Source organism: Crocodylus porosus, unplaced genomic scaffold (genome assembly GCF_001723895.1).
Source record: "Crocodylus porosus isolate Cpor-Errol unplaced genomic scaffold, CroPor_comp1, whole genome shotgun sequence".
NCBI lineage: Eukaryota > Metazoa > Chordata > Crocodylia > Crocodylidae > Crocodylus > Crocodylus porosus.
Genome location: NW_017728950.1, coordinates 20,215,840 through 20,225,999, shown reverse-complemented (window position 1 = coordinate 20,225,999; position 10,160 = coordinate 20,215,840). Strand labels below are relative to the sequence as shown.

At 44.7% G+C, this 10,160-nt stretch overlaps 1 protein-coding gene across 1 annotated transcript in view; it reads left to right on the top strand.

Moving 5' to 3' along the window:
* DGKQ (diacylglycerol kinase theta) overlaps positions 1-10,160 on the top strand; it is a 113,451-nt gene that overhangs the window by 33,216 nt on the left and 70,075 nt on the right. Inside the window, exon 6 of the mRNA XM_019555213.1 lies at positions 6,106-6,174. Within this exon, the coding sequence (XP_019410758.1) occupies positions 6,106-6,174 (69 nt within the window). The remainder of the gene's footprint in view (positions 1-6,105; positions 6,175-10,160) is intronic.

The following is a 10,160-nucleotide window of genomic DNA, read 5'->3' as shown; positions in this document are numbered from 1 at the left end:
GTGCGGCCCTCCAGCCAGTTAGCGACCTATTTGACTGTAGGTGTCGACACCACAGTCCCCCAGTTTCTTAATGAGAACAGGGTGAGAGACAAAGTCGAAGGCCTTCCAAAAGTCCAGAAGGACTATGTCCACTGCTACCTCTGTATCTATTTGGTGACCTGGTCATAGAAGGCCACTAGGTTGGTCTGACAGGACCTGCCTCTAATGAACCCATGTTGATTGTCCCTAAGCATGATCTCCCCTGCTGACCCCTTGTGGACATGTGCCAGGATAATTCTTTCTAAAAGCTTACCCAGGATCGAGGTAAGACTAACTGGCCTGTAGTTCCCTGGGTCCTCCTTCCTCCCTTTTTTGAAGATGGGAACCATGTTGGCCCTCTTCCAGTTCTCTGGCACCACATCAGGGTACCACGAGTGCTCGTAAAGCCGTGCCAGGGGTCCTGCAACGACCTCAGCTAATTCCCTCAGCACTCTGGGGTGGAGATCGTCCGGACCAGCTGATTTAACTACATCCAGTCCCTCCAGAAGTTCCCTGACTGACCCTTGGCCTAGGTGACCCTCTCCTGGGGTCTGAGGGGGTCCCGGTGGGGGGGCTGATCCAGTCCCTGCTCAGCGAAATGGAGGCAAAGAAGTTGTTAAATAGGTTAGCTTTGTCGTCTGGTGTGACAACCAGATTTCCTAAAATGTCTTGCAGGGGCCCCATGTTACCTGGTACTTTTTTTTTTTTTGCCCCCTATGTATTTAAAAAAGGACTTCTTGTTGACCTTGATCTGGATAGCTAGTCCCAGTTCCATTTCCACCTTGGCCTTCCTGACTGCCCCCCTGCATTCCCAAGCAACTGCAGTATAATCCTCCCTGGTGATGGCCCATCCTTTCCATTGAGTGTGCGCCTCCCTTTTAGCTAGGAGACATTCCTGGATGCTTTTTGTGAGCCCTGGGGGCTTTTGCACCCTCCTGCCCCCTTTGATCTGTGTTGGAATTACCTCCCTTTGGGCTTGAAGGATCGTTTCCTTAGGGAGTGACCACTCTTTTTGGACACCCAGCTCTCCTCCTCTCCGGGACCTCAGTGCCTCCTGGACTATTCTGTCAGGCTGAAGTCCAGGGCTGCTGCCTTGCTGTAGGCCTTTACCACCTTGCACTGGATGGTGAATTCCAGGAGGCGATGATTGCTGTCACCCAGGTGGTCGAACACCCACAGCCCCCTCAGCGGGTCGTCACCTGTGGCCAGCACCAGGTCCAGTGAGGTGCCTCCCCTGGTGGGGTTGTGCACCTCCTGGGTTAGATGGAGGTCCTGCATTTTGGCCAGGAATCTGTGAGCGGTCAGACCTGTCTGACTGCTCTTCCCAGGAGATGCCTGGAAAGTTCAGGTCACCCATGATAACCACATCCTTTGACCTAACTACTTCTGTGAGCTGACTTAAGAATTCCAGATCTAGCTCCTCCCCATGGTTGGGTGGTCTGTAGTAAACCCCCACTGTTAAGTTCCTTTCCCCGCGACTGCCTTGTATTCTAAACCAGAGCACTTCTGTGTGCTCCCCTCTGACCTTGTGCTACTTGATGAGGCTGTGTATTCCTCCTTAATGTAGAGGACCACACCCCCACCTTTCCTCCCTGTCCTGTCCCTCCTGTACAGCCTATAGTCCTTGATATTCACTGCCCAGTCATGCATTGGTTACCACCACGTTTCAGTGAGCCCCGCTATGTCTGGGTTGGTGTCAGCTAGCAGGAGGGTAAGTTCCTCTTGCTTGTTTCCCATACTGCAAGCATTTGTGTAGAGGCATTTGAGGCCTCCTGAAGATGTGTGCACTGGCCCCCTAATCTCAGCATTGCCCTGGCCCCTGTTGCTTACCTGGGTATTTGTTCTGCTTGTTGGTCTAAGCTGGGCTGCACTTGTGGGTGCTGCTTGGTTTAGCGGTCCTAGACTTCCTCTGCCCTCATTTTCCCCTTCCCCCAACAAGCCTAGTTTAAAGCCCGCTGGAGGAGATCCGCAAACCTAGAAGAGAACATACGCTTACCTTTTGGGGAAAGGTGAAGCCTTTCTCTGGATAGTTGAAGTCACCCATGACAACCATGTCCCGTGCATGTGCGGTCTCTGTTAGTTCATGGGCAAATGCTAGATCAAGCACCTCCTCTTGGTTAGGTGGCCTGTAGTATTCACCTACAGTCAGGTCTCTCTCGCTGCGCCTCCCCCAGAGCTTGACCCAGAGGGTTTCAAGCTGTTCTTCTTTGGGGCCAACATAGGTCTGTAGAGAGGGGTCCTGCTCCTTCACATAGCGGGCAATACCGGCACCAGTAATAGATACCAGAGTATATAAACTGAGGACAGACTTCTTAACAGTAGATCTGACACTGTATTCTTGGTTCATTGTCAGGTTTCCCAGACCAGCAGAAGTGGTAGTTTACTTCATCTAGTGTTCCAGTTTCTGAAAGTCTCGTCTCACTGAGGGATGCAATAAAAACACCCATTTGATGTAGTTTTCTGTCAATTATGGCTGTTTTCTGAAGTTCATGGTTTTTCAATTCAAGTCTGCTTAACATAGTGCGAATGGTTCAACAAGAATGATTAGTTTAGAGCCAAGAAAAATGTTTGAAGGAAGATTATTTTTTTAGCTCACCTTTTCTAGGGCCTTCCCTGGACTGGGGCAAGCCAGCCACCCCTAAATAGGACTGCTTAGACATCTGAACTGCTGTCGAATGCCTGGGTCCTTTCTCAACAGGACAAGCGACCATTGAGCGCAGACATTCAATGTGTATGCCTAGGCAAAACAAAGAAGAAGGGTTGCCATGGGCCCTCCATCTTCTCTCTCAGTAGGAAGTATAAGATACCAATGGCAAGACAAAGGTCCAGGCGATTGGTACAGGCATGCTGCAGCTTCTAAACAGAGAACACCACTCTTGAGTTGAAGGAAGCACCCACCTTATTGCATCCACAACTGCATCTTTTTGGGATAGGTGTGGATCCAGTAGTGTGGGTACCATGGCCAACAGGATTCTGGATCATCTGCTTTCCTGGGGACATTTCCTTCAAAATGAAAAATGTAAGATCATCAGAAGCAACAAAACTTAAAAGAGCTTACAGACCAACAATAACCCCATTTCCTCTTCTGGTAATTAAAAATAATATGAAAACATACCAACTTAAATGAAAAAGTCTGTATTTTTACAGATAAATATACTGTAGGCCTTCACCTCAACTATTGTCTTAATATTACAATTTACAAATTCCATCTGTTTCTCAGCCAGTACTGATTGTTTTCTAAGGTGCTTCTCTACCCAGAGCTGTTGGGGCTTCCCAAGAGGAGACAGGTTTGTTGACCAGCAACTGTCCCTTGCTGTTACATCACTCGCTGCACAGTCTATGCATCCAGTGGCGAATATATGTTTAATTCATAAACAGTCATTACTAGTTGAGAAATGGATGGAATGTGTACATTGTAATATTAAGACAATAGCTGAGGTGAAGGCCTACAGCAGTGGTCACCAACCAGTAGATCTCAATTTACTGGTAGATCTCAGAGACTCTTGGAGTTGATCTGAGGTTGGGGTGGGGGGGCTGAGTGCCCATGTGCATGCACACGCGTGCCGCAGCCCAGCAGGTTAGTCCATGGGTTAGGGAAGGGGCAGGAGTTAGATTGAGGCCCCCGCGGTGAGGGACAGTGTTTCATAGATTGTTAGGGGCTGGAAGGAACCTTGCTGATCATCAGGTCCAACCCTCCTCCCCCCGCGCTGCTCTGGGCAGGAAGACAACTGGGGTTAGGTGACCCCAGCGAGGTGACTGTCCAGTCTCCTCTTGAAAACCTCCAGGGTAGGTGACTGCGCCACCTCTGGAGGGAGTTTATTCCATAGTCTGGATGCCCTGACTTTGAAGGAGTTTTTCCTGGTATTAAGTCTGAAGTGGCCTTTCAGGAGTTTGTATCCATCAGTCCTGGTCTTCCCCAGGTGTGCCCTAGTGAACAGTTGTTCACCGAGCTCCTAATGCACTTCTCTGATATAGTGGTAAGGCACTATCAAGTTGCCTCTCAACCTTCTCTTGTTTAGGCTAAAGAGGCCCAGGTCCCTCAGGCCTTCCTCATATGGCTTGCCTTGCAAGTCCCTGATCATACAGGTGTCTGTTCTCTGGACCCTCTCAAGCTTTTCCATGTCCTTATTGAAGTGCGGTGCCCTGAACTGGACGCAGAATTCCAACTGCGGTCTCACCAGTGCTGAGTACAGCAGGAGTATCACTTCCTTAGTTTTACACGAGATGCATTGGTTGAAGCATGCCAGCATGTTGTTTGCCCTGCTGACCACTGCCTCACACTGATGGCTCATTCATGAGATGGTCAGTCACTACCCCTAGGTCCCTTTGGGCAACAGTGCAAGTCAGGCTGTCCCACCAAGCCTGTATGTATGTTGAGGGTTGTTTACCCCACGGTGGGACACCTTACAGTTGGAAGTGTTAAACTTCATTTGGTTCTGGTCTACCCAACTCTCAAGCCTGACCAGGTCTCCCTGTATCTGCCACCTATTTTCTGATGTGACCACACGGCCCCATAATTTGGTGTCATCTGTGAACTTGGCCAGTGAGCTTTTCACTTCCCCACCCAAATCATTGATGTTGAAAAGCACAGGTCAAAGCATGGACTCCTGAGGGACACCACTGGCCACTTTGGGCCAGGACGACACAGATCTGTTCATGAGAACTCTCTGGTCCTACCTTGTAGCCAGTTTCCCCCCACTGAACTGTCAAGCAGCTGAGCCCACAATCTTCCAGTTTTTCCACAAGGATATCATGAGATACTAGATCAAAAGCCTTTTGGTAGTCTAGGTATATAATGTCTACCTCGTCTCCCATGTCCAAGTAGTGAGAGGCCTGGTTGTAGAAGGAGATGAGATTGATAAAACAAGACCTACCTGTGACAAAGCCATGCTGGCTGTCATTCAGAATCTTACCTTCTGCAAGCATATTGCTCGTAGATTCTTAAATTAGCTTTTCCAGGATTTTCCCTGGGATGGAGATTAGGCTGATTGGCCTCTAGATGTCCAGATGTCCTCTTCCCCTTCTTGAAGATGGGCACAATGTTGGCCCTCTTCAAATCCTGAGGGATTTCCCCTGTGTGCCACGAATTCTGAAAGAACTTTGCTAGGGGTTCCATGATGACCTCAGCCAGCTCCATCAGCACTCTCGAATGGAGTCCATCTGGTCCTTCTGACTTATAAATGTCTAGTTTTCTAGTTGGTATTGTGCCCGCTCAGCATCCACAGTGGGGAGGCTGTCATTCCTGGTATGCCCCCTATGAGCCTTATCTTGCTTGTCTTTCCCCTTGGTCTAGTGAAATACAGAAGCAAAGTTGGCATTTAGGAATTCATTTTTTTCCTGAACATCGGTTACCAGCTGTCCTGAGGTGTTAAGCAGGGGTCACATGCTTCTATTTGTTTTCCTTCTACTGCCTACATACCTAAAGAAGGACTTCTTATTGCCCTTGACTCCCATGGCTAACCTAAATTCAGTCGCTGCCTTGGTTTTCTTGATCATTTCCCTACAAGTGCTGGCCACTATTGTATAGTCCTCCTTGGGGACCATCCCTAGCTTCCACTGTGTGCTGTAGAGGCAGGAGCAGGGGTAAATTGAGTGGGGCCCCAGCCGGGTGGGACTTACCTTCTGGGGAGGTGTGCCCCCAAATAATTTTTTCTCCCTCTGCTTTGATCTGCTCCCCACCACCTTCCCTCCCCACAAACTTATCTGCTGGACAGGGTGGTGGGTGGTGGCAGCAGCGCATGGTAGATCTTGGGTTCATTTTAAATGCCAAAGGTGATCTACTACTAAAGAAGGTTGGAGACCACTGTCCTACAGTATAGTTATCTGTAAAAAAAACAAAACAAAACAAAAAAACCCCGAGATTTTTAAATTTATGTTTAAATGTTTTTCTGTTGTTTTTAATTACTAGAAAAGGAAATGGGGTCATTGTTGGTCCGTATGCTCTTTTGAATGTTGTTGCTTCTGATGATCTTCCATGAAAACATTTAAAAATAAGATTAAAGATTTGTAGGGGGTGGTGAGGAGGAGGGGCTTATTTGGAGAAATCAAATTGAAAGGAAATGTTTCCTAAAACTTTTCTTCCTACAGATGAAGATGATGATGTTGATGGCTTAACACAAGGATCAGCAAAAGATGCCCAAATTTCAACAGATTCAAGTAAGATGAATTCAAGTGGTGGGTGTTGGCTTGGTGTTGCCTTTTATTAAAAAAAATCGTAAACCTAATATTTCCCCATGAGTAAGCTTATGTATCACTAAAGTTCATGTTTGATTAGATACTGGGGGGTAGGTTTTTTCTTTTTTGTTTTGTTTTGTTTGTAGGTAGCAAGCACACTTCTACAAGGTACTAGTTTTTCATCTATGGATACCTGGGTTCAAATCTGGCTGAGGGTACAAGATGAATTCTAAGCTCCATTCAGGCAAGAATAAATACAGTTATATTTGTCAGAACTAAATATCCTGGTAGCTTAGTAGTGGAATTCTTTTTAACTATTGACTGTCCTGGATTCAGTATTATCAGTCTCATTTTATGGAAGGCCAGATTTTGTTAGTTAGTTTAAAAGAATGAAGCAGAATAAAACCAACAAGGTAATCATGCTCATCTCCCAGAGATAATTGCATATAGTTACATAAATAGACTTTATGTAAAAAAGGTAGATGTAATTAAAAAACAAAACAAAATAGAAACAGCCTTGCAGGTCCCTTCCCCCCCACCCTCCCAAGCTCAGATATTTTTTTCAAAATCACACTGTTGAGGAATTCGCTATTTTGACTGTTTCACCTGAAAATGCTTTGATATATGTCCATGTTTCCCCAGTTAGCTTTATATCATGCTTTTAGACTTTTAGCCTGTGTTGATGATTATAAGGAAATTGACACATGACAAGCTTCCTTTTTATAAAATCAAACTAACCAGCTGTGGTTTGTCTGCTAAACTCGCACTTTTTAGTGGTTCCTTAAAGTGGCATAATCATATGTATGGTGGTATTAATTTTTGCTTACTGATGGAGGTTGCTGAGGTTTTTTATCAGTGTTTCTCAAGGAGGTGAGATGTCTATTCTGATAACCAAGATTACTTGATTGAAATTACTAGTCTAGTACAATTTACCTTTTACATACTGTCCAAGGAAAGTTGAAAATATTGAAATCTAAACTTCAACTTTGCTTTGCTTTGCTTTTCCTGTAAAATTTGAACTAATAAAACAAGGACCAGGAGATGATAACAATTAGTCTTTTATCAAAGACTAATGTAAAGAACCTTTAATTGTGCTATAATTAAAATGTTTCCACTGAAATGCATGTATTTTAACATAGCAGAAATCAATTCAGTCCACCCAAAGAAATGACACTTTTCCTGATGTGATTTATGGAAAAAATTGGAAGAGTTATTTTTAATGTTCCCCCACAAGGTATTAGTAGGCATTAATGACTGAAATGATCATTTCTGGTTTGATATTGTGGATATGTAACAATCCTAGCGTTGGGTATTTGATCAAATATCAGTCAGAATTGTTAAAAAATTGCCGATTGTCCAAATAACATAGAGACAAGAGCACACATTTTCTGTTAAGAAATGTGTCAAAAAAAAATTTAAATCCTTTTTCTGTCAAGAAAACTACAAAAAACATAGTTTTCTTGTAAAAATTTCTATAATCTTTCATCAGCCAAAAAATACACAGTCAATTAACAGGATTTGATCGGTCAATATTTGATTGGTCACTTGACCGGCTTGCCAACCCTAAAAAATCCCCAGAGGGGAGACCCTCCATAATTCTCAAAATTAAAATAGTTTATTAAGAACTCCTAGTATTGTGTCAAGCTGTAAGGGAAGCACAGCATTAGATTCTGCTTGAGCTAGCTAGTGACTGGCCCCAGTAATATGGGATTCTGTTTCTGGGATTCTCATTTTTTGGATCCACAAACAATTTCTGGAGTAGGGCGAATCCTTCAGAGTTCCTTACAGGGTATTTTGTGCCAATGCTCCAACTCATTTTGGTGAAGGTTATAATCTGATTATGGAAAGGCACCAATAAGGTGTCTTATGGAAGTCTTGAATCTGCTGGCAGTCAGAAATGATGAGGTCTTTGCTGAAAATCTGCAAGTGGATGTAGCAGTTTCCAGGATAACAAGACGTAAAGCAGATGTTGGATGTCCCATGAGGAGCAGCTTGAAAAACAAAACTGTCCTTTTCGTAGTGCAGTAGTTCTGTTACAGGTCCTTATGTACAGCCATATATGCTGATTATTCCTAAATGATGCTGGTTAGATAGATTCAGATTAAACTAGCTCAGATATTGTTCCAGTTGAACTCTGCAGTTTTGCTTATGGCAGAAACATGGAAAAATTACAGGAACTGCTAGAGAAGGATCAGGGTGATTGCAGTCACCAGTGTGGAACAATGGCAGATCACAGCTTTACGGTCCCAAAATTCTTTAAATTTATGGGAGCTTCAGACAGACAGTCTCATGCAAGAAAGTAAATTCCTGTTAGTGATGGGCCCCACAGTTTGTATATATAAAAAAGCAGGGTGATGTGAGGAAAGAGGTTTTCTTCCCTCCTTTCCCCTTGACCTCAGAGCCAACAGGGTAAAAACATGTATAATTCTGGTCAATGTTATTGCTGCCTGCTGTGTTATTGAATGGTAGCAGTAACGATGACCAGTCTTACTAATTTTTCTGTCCTTGTTTTTTGGACTGTAGGAGAGGTGCTAGAGCAGTCAGTGCATAGTGGGTAATGAAAAACGCTACTGCAGTTGTCATTCTTTATCAATATGAGGGTTAATGGGTAGATCTAGGATTTTGAAAAGGGGAGTACAGGGGATGTAACCAGCGGGCAGGTTGGGCTATAGCAGCAGTTACGGTGGATTTTTTTGTGTATATTCCTGAAACAGGTATGACTTCCTCTGTCCCCCACCCTACTCTGTGTACCCCTTCCCCATGGTGTTCAGTGGCACCTTCTCTACCCTCCCATTTCCCCCTTCCTCCTGTCCAGCTCCCCTCCTCTGGGCATGGAAGGGGGACCCACCTACCTCTGTCCTTTGGTACAAGGGGAAGCCCCTAGTGACTCATGCCCTGATTGAGTTGGGAGCCACAGTGAGAGAGACTGCATACAGTTCTGGACTCAGCTGGGGACAGCGGTCCCCTCTTCCAACATCTGCTGCCTGCATGTGTCCCCCACTGGCTGGGTGTGGGTGCTGGAAAGGTGGGATTACCCTGCTATGCTGCCCATCCCCAGCCAAGCCAGGTTAGCCACTCTTCACAGCTGGAGCCCCAGGGCTCATTGGAAGGAAACCTGGGGGAAGGAACCAGGGAACAGACCTGCAGGGTGCTCCTGCCACAGAGTGCAGCACCTCATGCAGCCACTCCTGGCAGCCCCCACCTGGTGAGCTACAGATGAGCTACACTGTTAAATGAGTGCTACTGAACAACTGCACCCCCCATGGATCTTCTTAGAAGCATATTTTTTAAAAGTGTACATGCTGCTCATACTATTGGATTAGGCTTCCTGAATATTTTTCAGAGAGAAATTTTCCATACCTTATTAATAGACTTTTTTTTCAAGATGCTTTGATTTCTTTTAAAAGAGTTAAGAATGCAAGAGCTGTCCCTAATAATGAGATTCTTAAAACGCAAGGTTTCACGAAATGCTATATAGCTTATTCCAAAGAAACTCTCTGGTCATCAATCAAGTTGCATGATTTGGTGTATCATGCCTACAATTAAACTTTGTCCTCTCTTTTTTTCAGTCTCTCAAAAAGCCCATTGGCAAAAAAAATAGAAGAGCCTCTGAAAAGGAAAAAATTTTGTTTGGTACTTTGGTGGAATTATGATCTAGTTTTATCAAAAGATTAAATATTTTAAGGGTTCAAGGCTAAAATTGTTAGTGTGGTTATTTCATTATAAAAGTAACTCTGTTAAAATATTTAAGTTAAACAGTAATGTTTCAACATCATTCACAATTGAATCTCCCTTTTAAAATCAGAGGGAGGAAGGCCAAGAACCTAATTTTTAATCGCATTTATTTTCCAGAAGAGAATTTTGAATACAGAGTATACAAGATCGTCCTTCTCCTCCCCATTGTGGGTTTGTGTGTTGGGGGAGGGGAGAGATGGGGGGGGGGGGAACCAAAAAACTATTTCCCCAAA